This window comes from Amblyraja radiata, chromosome 19, assembly GCF_010909765.2.
Source record: "Amblyraja radiata isolate CabotCenter1 chromosome 19, sAmbRad1.1.pri, whole genome shotgun sequence".
Lineage (NCBI taxonomy): Eukaryota > Metazoa > Chordata > Chondrichthyes > Rajiformes > Rajidae > Amblyraja > Amblyraja radiata.
This window is the reverse complement of record NC_045974.1, coordinates 13,978,711-13,996,901: the sequence shown is the minus strand read 5'-3', so window position 1 is coordinate 13,996,901 and position 18,191 is coordinate 13,978,711. Positions and strand designations below refer to the sequence as shown.

Genomic DNA, 18,191 nt, shown 5'->3' with positions numbered 1-18,191 from the left:
ACTTGGTGGGCCGAGGGGCCTGTTTCCAAATATATGTTTTACATATCTTATCATAACTATTAAAACTCTGACCTTGGATGTGGATGTATTTGTGTGTATTGTGGATTTGTGTGTGTGTGTATTTGTTTGTCTGTGATTCACATCTTCTCAAAAGCACGACGCGCTAACGGTGAAATGTTTACATATTCCGATAGAGATTTCCCTCATGATTTCAAAAATTGCCTCATCTGAAAAATTGATTCATTATTTCCTCGAGTTATTTCTTAAAATTGTTCACAAATCTGAGATATTTTTTAAAGCTAACGAGCTGATGACGTCACAATGGCTCTGCTCCTCGCGGCCAGCTGTGCACAGTTTTCAAAGCGCAGCCTGATGGGCACTGTTTTTGCACGAGCTGCGAGGTACGTTAGTCGAGTCCCCCCTCCTCCCTCTCCACTCCCCCTCTCTCCCCCTCTCCCCCCTCTCTCCCTCCTCCCCTCTCCCGCCCCCCCCTCCCTCTCCCACCCCTCCCCCTCCCACTCCCCTTCCACCCCCCTTTCCCTCCATCTCCCTCCCCCTCCCCTTCCCCCTCCCCTCTCTCCAGTGACGGAGGTCTGACCCTTGCCTTGTTTCTCAAATTTATTCTCTATATATATATGCATAGCATGAATTATAATGTGATTTCCATAAATGAATATATTAAGGTCATTCATATGCTGCACCTGTTGATCAGAGCCTGGCTCTACTGTGGAATCTAATTAGGAATGTAATTTAGCCTAACCTTATACCTAATCCAATTTAAAGCATAAATGTTGCATTCAAGTGTAATTTAAAAGACTTGCTACTGTATGCACCAGATTGCACAATTTCAAGCTGAAAAATGTAAAAGCTCCCTACCCCCCCTCCAGCCCCCTCCCCCCCTCGGTCGCTTCGCTCCCTTGCAATTTCTCACTCTCAACTCTCACCCTATGTTGCCAGCTCTGCAATTATACTAACACAACTCTATAATACTGAGAATGAAATATGAGCTGCTGTCCTGGGCCTCCTCCATTGTCCGGATGAGGCCACATGCAAATTGGAGGAACAACACCTCATATTTCACTTGGCAGCTTACAACCCACTGGTAGCAATATTTTATTTTAGTTTAGAGATACTAGAGAGTTTATAGAGGTTCAAAAAATTGTGAGTGACATAGAATAGGATAGATACTCATCGTCATAGTGAGCTGGGGTGAAGGGCCTGTTTCTGTGCAGCATAATTCTATATGACTGTGAATGCCTGATGCATTTAAAAGCCAGCCGCTAATGGTGCTTCCAGAGGAGCTAGACACAGTGACATGGTGGCGCACTACAGTTGTGGTTGCGTGGGTTTTCCCGGGTGCCCTGGTCTCCTCCCACATTCCAAAGATGTGCATGTTTGTAGGTTAATTGGCTTCTGTTGATGGCCCTGGCGGGTAGAATAGAACTTGTGTACAGGTGATCGCAGGTTGGCGTGGACATGTTGGGCCGAAGGGCCTGTTTCCATGCTGTATCTCTAAGGAACTCTGGCTGTAGCGTGTAAAGCTGTAGTAGCTGCATGTACCACAGAGTGGCAGCACATGCCTGGCAATGAAACTGATTTTGCATTTACTAAGCAATTTGTAGGCGGGATTTTGCATTGGGACTGAAACTTGATTTATTTGCAGGGTACATTAACAGGATGGTATTATTTTACATCAATAAGCCTACTTCCTTAATAATTATTGGGGAGGGGGGGGGGGGGACATTCTTCTGATTACGGAGTCACAAGAGACTGCAGATGCTGTAATTTTGAGTGGTGGAGAACAGTGGATCAGGCAGCACCTATGGAGGGAAACGGATAGACGATGTTTTGGGTCGGGTTCCTTCTTCAGTGAAGAGAGGTCCCAGCCCAAAATACCATCTCTGCATTTTCCTCGGTATCCTCACTCTCTCTGCATGAGACCATTTACCAGGTGAATAGGGCTGCAGTGTAAAGCGTGCAATGAAGAGGGTAACACAGATTTGCTTTAAATTGAACGTTTGACTTCCTTACACTGGAAGGGTAGCACGGTGGCACAACGGTAGAGTTGCTGCCTTACAGCGCCAGAGACCTGGGTTCGATCCCGAATACGGGTGCTGTCTGTATGGAGTTTGTGCCTTCTCCCCATGATCTGCGCGGGGTTTTCTCCAAGATTTCCGGTTTCCTCCCACACACCAAAGACGTACAGGTTTGTATGCGAATTGGCTTGGTATAAAAGTACATTGTCGCCTAGTGTGCAGGATAATGTTAATGATCGGTGGTACACAAAAATGCTGGAGAAACTCAGCGGGTGCAGCAGCATCTACGTAGCGAAGGAGATAGGCAACATTTCGGGCCGAAACCCTTCTTCAGACCCTAATGTTAATGATCGCTGGCCAACGCAGACCCCAAGGGCCTGTTTCCGTGCTGTGTGTCGATACTAAGCTCATGTACTGCAGTTTAATATATTTTACTTTGCAATACACAAGGAGACCACTCGGCCCTTCAGGTCTGTGCTTGCGCTCAGACTAATCTCATCTATCCCATTGCTCCACTTTATTCCCCTGTGGCCTCCTGCCCATTAACTCACCCTTGCTCGGCACCCATACACCACAGCTGCCCATTTACCTTTCAAGCCTTATATCTCTGGAAGTGGGAGGAAACAAGAGCACTTGAGGATGAGCAAAGATCTTTGATCCAGAGGGTCACAGGGAGAACATGCAAACTCACCACAGACAGAGCCAGGGGTCAGGATCGCATGTAGAATACAGGAGCAGTGAGGCAGCATTGTACCAGCGTTCTACAATACAACACCACTCTGCTGGATTGTGGCCATCTGTCTCTTTAGCTTTGCTCTGGAGGATACTGGAGAGATGTAGATCTCATATTTCACTTGGGCAGTTTACAACTGTGGTATGAATAATTTCTCTAATTTCAAGTAACCCTTGGATTCCCCCTCGTCCCCCCCCCCCCCCCCCCCCCATATTTCCTCGTCCACTGCCTGCACACTGGGGGCAATTTACAGAGGGCAATTTCCCCACAAACCTGCACGTCTTGGGATGGGAGGAAACTGGAGTGTCCGGATGAAACCCACGTGGACACAGGGAGAACATGCAAACTCCACACAGAGAGTAACCAAGGTCAGGATTGAACCCAGGTCTCTGGCGCTGTGGCAAATAGATGACAATAGATTGTGCTGGAAAGGTCTGCTTTGAGTTGTAATGAGCAATTGATTCTTCCCAGCTCCTCATGCCGAATACCTGAATCAAACGATTAATGCATTGCCTTACCAGAAAAAAACATTTAAGTTATGGGCGGCACGGTGGTCCAGCGGTAGAGACCTGGGTTCGATCCTGACTATGGGTGCTTGTCTGTATGTAGTTTGTACGTTGTCCCCGTGACCTGCGTGGGCTTTCCTTGGGATCTCAGGTTTCCTCTCACACTACAAAGACGTGCAGGTTTGTAGGTTAATTTGCTATGTATAATTGTAAATTGTCCCTGGTGTGTTTAGGATAGTGTTAATGTGCGGGGAACGCTGGTCGGCGCTGACCCGGTGGGCTGGAGGGCCTGTTTCCGCGCTGTATCTCTAAACCAAACTAAACTTTGTCACTGATTGCACTCTATGGTGTCAGGGGTTGTGGGGAGAAGGCAGGAGAATGGGGTTGAGGGGAAGAATTAGATCGGATATGATTGAATGGCGGAGTAGACTTGATGGGCCGAATGGCCAAATTCTGCTCCTATCACTTATTTAAGTATGAACTTATACGCTCTACGTGAAGGACATTGGAGGACCTGACGTGGGGGGATCAGCATGAGGGAGGGGGGGAGAGAACAAAGTAGAACGGGGGGGGATTTTTAACAGCAAGAGCCCTTTAGGGGCGACTATTTGCATACCTTGGGTGTGCAAGCAAAGAATTTCAGCTGTGACTTGACGCGTGACAATAAAGTATTGAATTCTATGGTTGTACATTCTCTTTGCTTCCAGCTGCAGGGAAAAAGTACACGGTGGAGGAAGCTGTGGAGACCATCGGGTTTGGCCGGTTCCACATCTTGCTTCTGTGCATTATGGGCAGCACGAATGTAAGTATCCCGTGGAATGATTGTTCCCGACAGAGACAACAACGACAGCGAGATGAGCCAGGATGCTCAATGCCCAGGCTGAGGAAAAATAAACATCACCGTCTGCAGTCCAAAGAGACGAGCCTGAACGTACAACTTCACATTTTTTTCGGAGAAATGTGCTCAGTCACTCCGGGTTAATTGGAAATTTCAGGACGTTTTTTTAATCTCGCCAAAAATGAGGAAGACGGGAAACCTTAAAGTCGAAGCTGCTCAGCATACAATCCAAGCACAAACACAAGCACGGTGGGAGTGGAGGGCTCAATTACGAGGGCGTCTTCTACCACCCTTCCTTAAAACCAAATTGTAGCTAATGGGGTTTAATATTTTACCAAATACTTTTGCCTGTTGACAGACTAGATCTCAAGTATCAGGATGGTCAGGTTCTCAAGGTGTTTCAGGAAACTCTAATATTGAGTTACACTGAATATTTGCAACTAAACACAAAGTGCTGGGGGAAAGCAGCATGTCAGGCCACATCCTTGGAGGGAATGGACAGAGGACATTTCAGGTCGGGACCGTTCCCCAGACTGCATTCCGTTGCCCTGCAAACAGGACTTTGACCCAATGTGGTTCAAGTGGTTTGTGCTCCTCTCCGGCTACCCCTCACTAATCCATCTCAGCTCCGAATGAAGAAACTAGGAACTGCAGATGCTGGTTTATACCAAAGATAGATACAAAGTGCCAGAGTAACTGCAAGCAAGCTACAACAGTAGAGATAGGAATTTCACATGTTTTTAATTTAGGGACCTCGGCTGTATGCCAACCAATATTCAGAAGTAGAACTTCAATTATTAAGGTATTCTGAAGAGATGTCTCTTTCAAAGCCCTCTGACAGAAATGGGAATATTGCCCCTCCCTGTGGCTACATCTAATGGAGGTATCCCACTGGATATTAGATTAGATTTTACTTTAGTTTAGTTTAGATATACAACATGGAAACAGGCCCTTCGGCCCACCGTGTCCGCACTGATCCCCGCACACTAACAATATCCCACACGCACTAGGGAAAATTGACAAATATGCTAAGCCAATTACCCCACAAACCTGTACGTCTTTGGAGTGTGGGAGGAAGCCGGAGCTCCCAGGGAAAACCCATGTAGGTCAAGGGGAGAACGTACAAACTCCGTACACGTAGACCCAGGTCTATGGCGCTGTAAGGCAGCAACTCTACTGCTGCGCCAACTTTCCGCCCTTTCAATTCTATATATGTGCACCGCAGCACGTTGGAGGAAGCTCACCATCTTTGCCATCAAGCTAATGCACCACGCTGAAAGCTCGGCTAATAAAATGAGTAAAAAGTGTAAGTGAAAATTTGGCTTCTGCCTCTAATAATTGTGAATGTGGTTTGGATGTTTCTCTGATTGCTTCTCCAGGTAGCAGAAGCCATGGAGATCATGCTGCTGGCCGTAATTTCTCCAGTCATTCGGTGCGAGTGGCTCCTTGAAGAATGGCAGGTTGCCATGGTTACCACTGTGAGTTTATCCCACTCCATTTAGGCCATTATATTTCTATGGCGTTGTGGCCCATTAGAGCCAAAAGCAGCTTCGCCCTACAGCAAACTCACAGAAACTAATCAGAAGCCAAAAGCAATCCAAGGCTCATCTCCTCAGCAGAATTGATGAAGGGAACCTCCTAAATTCTTATTATCTTCATAATTTTAAAGTGCTTAATTTTAAAGCACATTCCTGGATTGAGGACTATTAGATGTAAGAAAAGATGGACAGACTTGGATTGTTTTTTCTGAAGTATCATATGCTGAGGGGAGACCTGATGGAAGTGTTAAAAAGAATGAGAGACATAGATGAGGTAGAACCTCTCTCCCAGAGTGGAAATGTCAAGAATTAGAGGGCATTGATTTAGGGTGAGAAGGGAAAGGTTTAAAAGAGATTTGCAGCGCAAATATTTAACACCGAGGGTGGTGGGTGTCTGGAAGACGTTGTCAGGGGTGTTGGTGGAAGCAGATATGATAGCAGCATTTAAGTGGCATTTAGACAGACGCATGTACAGGTAGGGGTGGAGGTACATGAACCATGTGCAGGCAGATGGGATTATATTAGATTGCTTTCATGATCATGTGACACTATGGTGGGCTGAAGGGCCTGTTCTTGCACTGTACTATTCAATGGTCTGTGTACACCCTTTAATGGTTGCCTCCTTCTGTTTTGAACACATTCATTCTTACTCTGAGTTTAAAAATGGACCTTGCATTTATGTGAGATTCCCGCACAATCTCAGCATACTTGAAAGTGTTTTACAATGAAATTTCCGCTTGCCCTTGGGGGTTATAAACTCATTGTTCATGGATAGCACCTAGTTTAGTTTCTTATTATTGCCACATGTATCGAGGTACAGTTAATAGCTTTTTTCTTGTTGCGTACCGTCCAGTCAGCAAAAAAGATGTACATGATTACAATCTATCCATCCACAGTGTACAGATAAAAGGTATGTTTAGTGCAAGATAAAGTCCAATTAAAGATAGTTTGAAGGTCAAATGAGCACTTCTCATTGTATGTTGCTATAAACACATGAATCTTACGTAATCTAATCAAGCTCTTCGAACCTTGGACCCATTCTGGTGGTCCCACATTGCATTCCTACAAAGGACTTTGACTACAGTACTTCCTTTCTAAGGTATAATGCCCAGAACTTGCTTACAGTGCCAGAGACATATTCTGGTCAGGCCTTTGTACAAATGTAACAAATAATAATGTAATTGCAAATATTAATTTGGCCAGACCACGTGGATTGCGATAAACTGTGTATGCATGTCTCTAGATAATAATAATAATAATAATAAATTTTATTTAATGGGCGCCTTTCATACATCTCAAGGACACCTTACATAGTAATCGGAATTAAAACATATAATCGGAGTAAAACAAGTAATTAAAGACATCACAATGACACAAATTAAAAACAGAATTCAATCCAAAAACAGAAAATCAAAAACACAGTGTGAAGAGAGAGCAGCGGCAACCAAATCGTGCCAGCGTCCACTCTCTCTTCACGGCAGCCATCTTGGACACAGACCTACAAGACTACAGTTATGAGGTCTGGGTGGTTCCCGCCAAGAAACGGCGCTCCAAGCCCGCTGGTAGGCCACGACGACGGGTCGACGGGCAGCCCGGAAAAAAGGCTGCCACACCGACCAGGTAGGGACCTATAAATAAAGTAACACCTACCCCCCCACATTAAAAGACCATATCCCCTACAAACAAAAAAACAGGACTCACTAAAAACTAAAAAAAAACGAATTTAAGACGGACGGCTGCTTCTAGCAGCCGTTCACCAAGATGGCTCCTCCTCCTATGATCAATTGCCAATTAAAAAAACAGCCATTTACCACGAAAAAACAAAGTCATAGTCATACAGTATAGAAACAGGCTTTGCAGCCCTACCTATCAACAGTGGACAACCCTCAACCGCTTGAGGACAGGCATCGGACGCTATGGAGTAACGATGAAGAGGTGGGGCCTCATGGACAGCCAGTGCCTCTGCGAGTGTGGGGACCCAACACAGACAGTGGAGCACATTGTCACCAGTTGCCCCAAACACCGGCCACCGAATGGTGAACGAGGTCCTGATTGACCTGAACGATAACACATTGGCCTGGCTCGCCTCAATGGAGCTGCAGGTCTAAAAGACACACGACAGAAGAAGAAGAAGCCCTACCTATCCATGCTGCCAAGATGCCCATCGTTGCTAGTCCATTTGTCCACATTTGACCCATATCCCTATAAACCTTTCTTATCCACAACCAGTCCAAATGTCTTTAAATGTTGTTATTGTAGCTGCCTCAACCACGTCATGAAACATAGAAACATAGAAATTAGGTGCAGGAGTAGGCCATTCGGCCCTTCGAGCCTGCACCGCCATTCAATATGATCATGGCTGATCATCCAACTCAGTATCCTGTACCCGCCTTCTCTCCATACCCCCTGATCCCTTTAGCCACAAGGGCCACATCTAACTCCCTCTTAAATATAGCCAATGAACTGGCCTCAACTACCCTCTGTGGCAGGGAGTTCCAGAGATTCACCACTCTCTGTGTGAAAAAAGTTCTTTTCATCTCCGTTTTAAAAGATTTCCCCCTTATCCTTAAGCTGTGACCCCTTGTCCTGGACTTCCCCAACATCGGGAGCAATCTTCCTGCATCTAGCCTGTCCAACCCCTTAAGAATTTTGTAAGTTTCTATAAGATCCCCTCTCAATCTCCTAAATTCTAGAGAGTATAAACCAAGTCTATCCAGTCTTTCTTCATAAGACAGTCCTGACATCCCAGGAATCAGTCTGGTGAACCTTCTCTGTACTCCCTCTATGGCAAGAATGTCCTTCCTCAGATTTGGAGACCAAAACTGTACGCAATACTCCAGGTGTGGTCTCACCAAGACCCTGTACAACTGCAGTAGAACCTCCCTGCTCCTATACTCAATTCCTTTTGCTATGAAAGCTAACATACCATTGGCTTTCTTCACTGCCTGCTGCACCTGCATGCCCACTTTCAATGACTGGTGTACCATGACACCCAGGTCTCGCTGCATCTCCCCTTTTCCTAGTCGGCCACCATTTAGATAATAGTCTGCTTTCCTGTTTTTGCCACCAAAATGGATAACCTCACATTTATCCACATTATACTGCATCTGCCAAACATTTGCCCACTCACCCAGCCTATCCAAGTCACCTTGCAGTCTCCTAGCATCCTCCTCACAGCTAACACTGCCCCCCAGCTTAGTGTCATCCGCAAACTTGGAGATATTGCCTTCAATTCCCTCATCCAGATCATTAATATATATTGTAAATAGCTGGGGTCCCAGCACTGAGCCTTGCGGTACCCCACTAGTCACTGCCTGCCATTGTGAAAAGGACCCGTTTACTCCTACTCTTTGCTTCCTGTTTGCCAGCCAGTTCTCTATCCACATCAATACTGAACCGCCAATGCCGTGTGCTTTAAGTTTGTAAACTAATCTCTTATGTGGGACCTTGTCGAAAGCCTTCTGGAAGTCCAGATACACCACATCCACTGGTTCTCCCCTATCCACGCTACTAGTTACTTCCTCGAAAAATTCTATAAGATTCGTCAGACATGTTTTACCTTTTGTAAATCCATGCTGACTTTGTCCAATGATTTCACCACTTTCCAAATGTGCTGCTATCCCATCTTTAATAACTGACTCTAGCAGTTTCCCCACTACCGATGTTAGACTAACTGGTCTGTAATTCCCCGTTTTCTCTCTCCCTCCCTTCTTAAAAAGTGGGGTTACGTTTGCTACCCGCCAATCCTCAGGAACTACTCCAGAATCTAAAGAGTTTTGAAAGATTATTACTAATGCATCCACTATTTCTGGAGCTACTTCCTTAAGTACTCTGGGATGCAGCCTATCTGGCCCTGGGGATTTATCGGCCTTTAATCCATTTAATTTACCCAACACCACTTCCCGGCTAACCTGGATTTCACTCAATTCCTCCAACTCGTTTGACCCGTGGTCCCCTGCTATTTCCGGCAGATTATTTATGTCTTCCTTAGTGAAGACGGAACCAAAGTAGTTATTCAATTGGTCCGCCATATCCTTGTTCCCCATGATCAACTCACCTGTTTCTGACTGCAAGGGACCTACATTTGTTTTAACTAATCTCTTTCTTTTCACATATCTATAAAAACTTTTGCAGTCAGTTTTTATGTTCCCTGCCAGTTTTCTTTCATAATCTATTTTTCCTTTCCTAATTAAGCCCTTTGTCCTCCTCTGCTGGTCTCTGAATTTCTCCCAGTCCTCCGGTATGCTGATTTTTCTGGCTAATTTGTACGCATCATCCTTCGCTTTGATACTATCCCTGATTTCCCTTGTTATCCACGGATGCACTACCTTCCCTGATTTATTCTTTTGCCAAACTGGGATGAACAATTTTTGTAGTTCATCCATGCAGTCTTTAAATGTCTTCCATTGCATATCCATCGTCAACCCTTTTAGAATTAATTGCCAGTCAATCTTGGCCAATTCACGTCTCATACCCTCAAAGTTACCTTTCTTTAAGTTCAGAACCATTGTTTCTGAATTAACAATGTCACTCTCCATCCTAATGAAGAACTCAACCATATTATGGTCACTCTTGCCCTAGGGGGCACGTACAACAAGACTGCTAACTAACCCTTCCTCATTACTTAATACCCAGTCTAAAATAGCCTGCTCTCTCGTTGGTTCCTCTACATGTTGATTTAGATAACTATCCCGCATACATTCCAAAAAATCCTCTTCCTCAGCACCCCTGCCAATTTGATTCACCCAATCTATATGTAGATTGAAGTCACCCATTATAACGGTTTTGCCTTTGTCGCACGCATTTCTAATTTCCTGTTTGATACCATCTCCAACTTCACTACTACTGTTAGGTGGCCTGTACACAACACCCACCAGCGCTTTCTGCTCCTTAGTGTTTCGCAGCTCTACCCATACCGATTCCACATCCTGCAAACTAATGTCCTTCCTTTCCATTGCGTTAATCTCCTCTCTAATCAGCAACGCTACCCCACCTCCTTTTTCTTTCTCTCTATCCCTCCTGAATATTGAATATCCCTGGATGTTCAGCTCCCAGCCTTGGTCACCCTGGAGCCATGTCTCCGTGATCCCAACTATATCATAGTCATTAATAGCTATCTGCACATTCAACTCATCCACCTTATTACGAATGCATGAGGCAGCTCACTCCATATATGTACCATCCCCGTGTGGAAAAGTTGCCGCTCAGCTTTCTATTAACATTTTCCTCCTCTCACCTTATTTGGATCTCTCTTTCAGTTCTGAATAAAAGATCCCATACCTACTTGCACTGAAATTCTCCTTCTACAGTAATGCAATCTGTTCATCATAATCTCTCTGTATATTTGTTCTGTGTGTACATTAACTGGCCGATCTTGGCGTTCATTCAAAAACTTGGATATATATAATTCCCTTTGGAATTAGTCAAAGTCAATAATAAACACTGGAGTCCCTATACAGATCTTCCTGGGACATTACTTAAGGCAGTAGGGTGGCATAGCTGGCTAGCACCAGAGATTTGGGTTCAAGCCTGACCTCGGGTGCTGTCTGTGTGCAGTTTGCACATTGTCCCTGTGACTCCAGTTGTGAGTACCCCGGTTCTCCAGTTCTCTCCCACATCCCAGAAGATGTGTGGGTTGGTAGGCTAATTGACTGCTAACCTGCCCCTAGTGTGTAAGTAAGTGGTGAAATCAGGGGGAGTGGTTGATGAGAATGAGGAGAGATTAAAAAATGGGATTCAAATAGGATTAGTGTAAAGAGGTAGTCGATGGGTAGCATGGACTCGAGAAGCCCCAAGGGTCCAGTTTCCAAGCAGCATTTCTCTATCGCCTCTTTCTCTCCATTGACTCTACATATCTCTTCATTTAATTTCCAGCACATCCTCATTATCCCTCTTCTCCACCTTCTATCACTTCATCATTATCCCAGCTAGTCAATAGAATTAGCCTCCAGTTGTATCGAAGTTGGAACCTTGCTGAGTTCCCCTTGAATGTCCACTTCAACCCAAATCATGTACTTTTTCTTTTCCATTCTAAATACTTCCACAAAACAAAACAACAACAAAAAACACCTTTAAAAGGAACTCTCCACCTTGGATCTATTTAATCATTCATTATTCTGTCTTATTAGACACTGTCTTTGATTTTAGGTTCCAATAAATTCCTCACAGCAAATGATAGACTAACAGGCCTATAATCTCCTTCTTCTCCTTGCTCCTCTTGTAATAATAAAATTACATTCCCATTGCTGGATCGCGAGAGCTTTGGAAGGTCGCAGGCGAAGCACCTGCAGTTTCTTCTGCTAACCTAGGATAGAAGCGCAACATGCTGAAGACATAGGGGAATAAAATCTTGTTCTTTTTTGAGAAGAAATATTAATTTGCCATGATAAAGCAAGTTGGTGTCAGGGAAGACTAATATTTGCTTTGCAATAAAATGTATTCCAGATGGTGTTCCTTGGCTTCATGGCCTTTAGTGGAGTTTGGGGTTACCTTGCTGATAGATATGGGCGATGGAAGGTGAGTTACATGCTTCATTTAATGCTGCAAATCTATATCTTATTCTCCCGAGTTAGTTCACAGATTTTCATAACTAAAAAGGCAATACGGGGAGTAAAGATGAAGTACCAAGAATATAAAGGAGGATAGTGAAAGCTTCTTTATGTATGTGAAGAGGAAAAGATTAGTTAAGACAAATGTGGGTCCCTTGAAGACAGAAGCAGGTGAATTTATTATGGGGAACAAGGAAATGTCAGACGAGTTGAACGGGTACTTTGGTTCTGTCTTCACTGTAGAAGACACAAACAATCTCCCAGAAGTACTAGGGGACAGAGGATCTGTGGTGACGGGGGAACTGAAGGAAATTCACATTAGTCAGGAAATGGTGTTGGGTAGACTGATGGGAATGAAGGCTGATAAATCCCCAGGGCCTGATCTGCATCCCAGGGTATTCAAGGAGGTGGCTCTAGAAATCATGATAATTTTCCAATGTTCTATAGATTCTTAATCAGTTGCTGTGGATCGGAGGATAGCTTATGTTATCCCACTTTTTAAGAAAGATGGGGGAGATAATATTGGGAATTATAGATCAGTTAGCCTGACATCAGTGGTGGGGAAGATGCTGGTGTCAATTATTAAAGATGTAATAGCGGCGAATTTGGATAGCAGTATCAGGATCAGTCCAAGTCAGCATGAATTTATGAAGAGGAAATCTTGCTTGACTAATTTTTTGGAATCGTTTGAGGATGTAGCAAGTAAAATGGATAAGGGAGAGCCAGTGGATGTAGTGTATCTGGACTTTCAGAAAAGCCTTTGATAAGGTCCCACACAGCAGATTAGTGGGCAAAATTAGAGCACATGGTATGGGGGTAGGGCATTGACATGGACAGAAAATTGTTTGGCAGACAGAAAACTAAGAGTAGGAATTAACAGGTCCCTTTCAGAATGGTAGGCAGTGACTAGTGGGTTGCCGCAAGGCTCGGTGCTGGGACCGCAGCTATTTACAATATTCATTAATGATTTAGATGCAGGAATTAAAAGTAACATTGGCAAATCTGCAGATGTCACAAAGCTGGTTGGGAGTGTGAACTGTGAAGAGGATGCTATGAGGATGCAGGGTGACTTGGACAGTTTGGGTGAGTGGGCAGATGCATGACAGATGCAGTATAATGTGGATAAATGTGAGGTTATCCACTTTGTTGGCAAGAACTATAAGGCAGATTATTATCTGAATGGTGCCAGATTAGGACAAGGGGAAGTACAACGAGACCTGGGTGGCTTTGTACATCAGTCACTGAAAGCAAGCATGCAGGTACAGCAGGCAGTGAAGAAGGCTAATGGCATATTGGCCTTCATAACGAGAGGATAAGAGCAAAGAGGTCATTCTGCAGTTGTACAGGGCCCTGCTAAAACCAGACCTGAAGTATAATGTGCAGTTTTGGTCTGCTAATTTGAAGAAGGACATTCTTGCAATTGAAGGAGTGCAGCGTAGGTTCACGAGGTTAATTCCCGCGATTGAGGGACTGTCATATGTTGAAATAATGGAACGAGTGAGCTTGTATTCACTGGAATTTAGAAGGATGAAAGGATATCTTATGGAAACTTTTAAAATTATTAAGGGATAGGACAAGCTAGATGCAGGAAACATGTTCCCGATGTTGGGGCAGTCCAGAACCAAGGGCCACAGATTAAGAATAAGGGGTAGGCCATTTAGAACTGAGATGAGGAAAAATGTTTTCACCCAGAGAGTTGTGATTTGTGGAATTCTCTGCCTCAGAAGGCAGTGGAGGCCGATTCACTGGATGCATTCAAAAGAGAGTTAGATAGAGCTCTTAGGGCTAGCGGAATCAAGGGACATGGGGAGAAGGCAGGAGTACTGATTGTGGATGATCAGCCATGATCACATTGAATGGTGGTGCTGGCTCAAAGTACTCCTGCACCTATTTTCTATGTTTCTAAAACAGAAGCCTAAAATCCTAAGTAAAAAATTCTGGGAAAGCGACTTAACACTGATCAAATACTTGCTCCTGAAACTCTTTTTTAATGACTGCAGGTTTTTTTTAACCCAATAAGATAAAGAAGGCTTTCGACCCGAAACATCTCCCATTCCTTCTCTCTGGAGTTGCTGCCAGTCCCGCTGAGTTACTCCAGCATTTTGTGTCTGTCTTCAGTAAAATATTACTTTCATTATTTGAGTAACATTAATAGAGTTTCGATGGGAGCCAGTCCAAGTTTACTGAAGAGGTGAATAATTCATTGAATTTTAGGGGAAATTTGGTTGACGGATATATTACTAATTTATATGTACTATTAGACCAAGTGCAGACCCGTTGGGTCTGTTCCCCCAACGTGCGGTTGTGGGGGGGGGGGAGGTGGCATGCAGCGTCACACACACTAACTATCCCCCCCCCCCGCACTCACGCTAATTACCCCCTTGATATTATATTAATACTATTCATTTGCTCCTTTTACCCCATAACCACCCTATCTACTGACGCATAGCCCCCTTGCAGTCACATCTAGAGAGGGGGGGGGGCGGGCGGGGGTAGAGAGTGAGGGCAGAGAGAGAAGGAGCAGAGGCAGAGAGAGAGAGAGAGAGAGAGAGAGAGAGGGGCAAGTGGGAGAGGGGGGTGAAGAGGAGGATAAGAGGGAGGTGGGGGAGGAGGGGAGGAGAGAGAGAGGGTGAGAGTGAGGGGGAGGGAGAGGGGGTGCTGAGAGGGGGGTGAGGTGGGGAGCAGGGCGGGGAGGGAGGGGGGGAGGGTGGAGGGAAGAGGGTAGGGGGTGTGGAGGGGAGGGGGTTTAGGGGAGGGAGGGAGGGTGGGGGAGGGGAGAGAGGGGGGGAGGGAGGGAAGGGGGTAGGGGTGTGTGGAGGGGAGGGGGGGTTTAGGGGAGGAATGGTGGGGGAGGGGAGGGGGGGGAGAAAAAGAGGGGAGAGAGAGAGGGGGGACGGGGGGAGAGGAGAAGAGAGGAGAGGGGGAGAGGGGGAGAGGAGAGGGGGGGCAAGGACAGGGGGGGAGGGGAGAGGGGGGGAGAGGAGAGGGGGGGAGAGGAGGGGGAGGTGAAGAGGGGAGACGGGGGGAGAGGGGGGGAGAGAGAGGAGAGGGGGGGAGAGGAGAGGGGGGGAGAGCGGAGAGGAGAGGAGAGGAGAGGGGGGGAGAGGAGAGGGGGGAGAGAGGAGAGGGGGGAGAGGAGAGGGGGGGAGGAGAGGGGGGGGAGAGGAGAGGGGGGGAGGAAGGGGGAGAACCTAAAAAAACATTTTAGAACCAAAAAAGACACATTCTGCAAGCATTGTAGAACCAAAAGAGACACTTTTTGCAAACATTTTAGAACCAATAAACACTTTTTGCAAACATTTTAGAACCAATAGACACATTCTGCAAGCATTTTAGAACCACTAAGGACACTTACATTTGAGTAGACATGTGTTCAGTGTTATTCACAGCTCAGAGAAACGTGACCCTCTGCCTTCCTCCAGCTTGCAGACACTGATTGAGGCACACCACTTCCTGGTTTTATAGTCCCTCCCCCCTGCCGCCAGCAGGGGCAGCAGAGAGAATGGGGAATTTTGTAAAATCATTAATATCTCTGTCATTTTTCATCGACGGGAAAAATCCTCGGCACACATACGGCGGAGGGGGGTCTGAGCGAGGTGGCCAGAAATGACGGCCGTAGGTGGCGGCGTTCTCTCGGAAATCGCAGCACAGATGGCCAAAACCGGTCAAGAACAGACTTTTAGTAATATAGAAGATAGATAGATAGATAGATAGTGTAGCATTATGTTATTGAAATATATTAATCTGAAAGCCGAGACAAATAATCCAAAAAAATGTGAGTTTAAATATCGTTAACCAACCACTTTGTGAGTTTGAATTCAATTAGTAAAGAACAATTGGTAAAAAATATATCGGTTTTATTAAACTGCTCATGACGTCAGGACAACTCATAAAAATCACTGTCACTAAAATTCTTAATGGATAACAGGCAGCTTTCCCACATAATCTAGCCTACACATGGCCCCATTAAAACATGCTACCGTCTTCTGTATTTATAAAAAGAATAAATAACATTTGAATCAAAGATTTCCAAAATTGTTTGCTCACCCTGGTGCAAATATATTTGAAAATAAAATAAATGCCAATTTTAATGTTGCACCTCTAATAGATGGAGGTTGCAGACACTCAGACTATTGCATTAAGTTTCAGGGGCAGCGCAATGGCACAGCGGTAGAGTTACTGCCTTACAGTGGCAGAGGCACGGGTTCGATTCTGACTACGGATGCTGGGTGCGGAGTTTGCACGATTTGTCTGTGACCGTGTGGGTTTTCTCCGGAGGCTCAGGTTTCCTCCCTCATTCTAAAGATGTGCAGGTTTGAAGGTCGTGCAGGAAAGAACTGCAGATACTGGTTTACACTGAAGATAGACGGCTTCTGTAAATTGCCCCTCGTCTGTAGGATAGAACTAGTGTGATCGCTGGGCCCAAGGACCTAGTTGCAAGCCATATCTCTAAACTAAACTAATCTAATCTAATCTAAACTAAACCAAACTAACCTATCTGGTGGAATCTCATCTCTAGGGAAACGATGCAATGATATGTAATTTTTTTGCACGCCAGGTTTGGTAATGCTGCAAGTTTTGTTAATCGGGAGTCTTGAGGCTCTTTTTTACACTTCTCCTTCTGTTGCAGATTCTTCTCATATCCACCGTCTGGAGTACCTATTACTCAGGGGTAACGTCATTCGCACACACGTACGGCTGGTTTGTATTCCTGCGGTCCATGGTCGGAAGCGGAGTTGCTGGTCATTCCCAGGGGTAGGGTTACTGTTTGCATTTTCCTTTCTCTCACCAAGAGAGAGTTAGATTTACCTCTTTGGGCTAAAGGAATCAAGGGATATGGGGAAGAAGCAGGAACAGGGTACTGATTTTAAATGATCAGCCATGATCATATTGAATGGCGGTGCTGGTCTGAAGGGCCAAATGGCCTACTCCTACACCTATTTTTCTATGTTTCTTGGTTATTGCCTTATACTTTAAAGACTGGTTGGGAAGAATGATTGATTTATGGCTTGTATTTGGAAATTCTTTTGCACTTTATGTAAGCTGGTTCATATGATCATAAGTGATGGGAGTAGAATTAGGCCATTCGGCCCATCAAGTCTACTCTGCCATTCAATCATGGCTGATCTATCTCTCCCTCCTAACCCCATTCTCCTGCCTTCTCCCCATAACCTCTGACACCCGCCCTAATCAAGAATCTACAGTATCTATCTCTGCCTTAAATATATTCACTGACTTTGCCTCCACAGCCTTCTGTGGCAAAGAATTCCACAGATTCACCACCCTCTGACTAAAGAAATTCCTCTTCATCTCCTTCCTAAAAGAACGTCCTTTAATTCTGAGGCTATGACCTCTAATCCTAGACTGTCCCACTGGTAGAAACATCCTCTCCACATCCACTCTATCCTAGCCTTTCATTATTCTGTTCGTTTCAATGAGGTCCCCCCTCATTCTTCTAAACTGCAGTGAATATAGGCCCAGTGCCGTCAAACGCTCATCATATGTTAACCTACTCATTCCTGGGATCATTCTTGTAATCCTCCTCTGGACCCTCTCCAGCGCCAGCACATCCTTCCTCAGATATGGTGCCCAAAATTGCTCACAATATTCCAAATTCGGCCAGACCAGCGCCTTATAGAGCCTTAGCATTACATCCGTGTTTTTGTATATATGAAAGCCTGTTATCTCATTGCTTTTTCCAAGGTCTGCTGGGCTGATGTTTGTTGAGGTTATTTTATGCGTTTGCAAGATTGCAAACCAATTATGGAATATGAGTTTGTTCAGTTCATGGGTTCATTCATGCAGCAGTGTAGGAACTGGGGCAGGGCAATCAGCCCCTGAGGCTTATTTCCACATTCAGCCTGATCACACTGATTAATATCTCAACTCCATTCACCTGCTTTTGATCCATGTCCCTACACACGTTTACCAAATAAAACCCTGTCAATCTCAGTTTTGAATGTTACAATATCCTAAATTTTCGAGTGCAGCT

General features: G+C 45.1%; 1 protein-coding gene across 2 annotated transcripts in view; it reads left to right on the top strand.

Moving 5' to 3' along the window:
- The window catches only part of svopl (SVOP like), a 106,582-nt gene that overhangs the window by 46,550 nt on the left and 41,841 nt on the right, over positions 1–18,191 (top strand). For both annotated transcript variants that reach the window (XM_033037727.1, XM_033037728.1), the window contains exons 3-6: positions 3,983–4,077; positions 5,493–5,591; positions 12,096–12,167; positions 16,830–16,954. In XM_033037727.1, the coding sequence (XP_032893618.1) occupies positions 3,983–4,077; positions 5,493–5,591; positions 12,096–12,167; positions 16,830–16,954 (391 nt within the window). The remainder of the gene's footprint in view (positions 1–3,982; positions 4,078–5,492; positions 5,592–12,095; positions 12,168–16,829; positions 16,955–18,191) is intronic.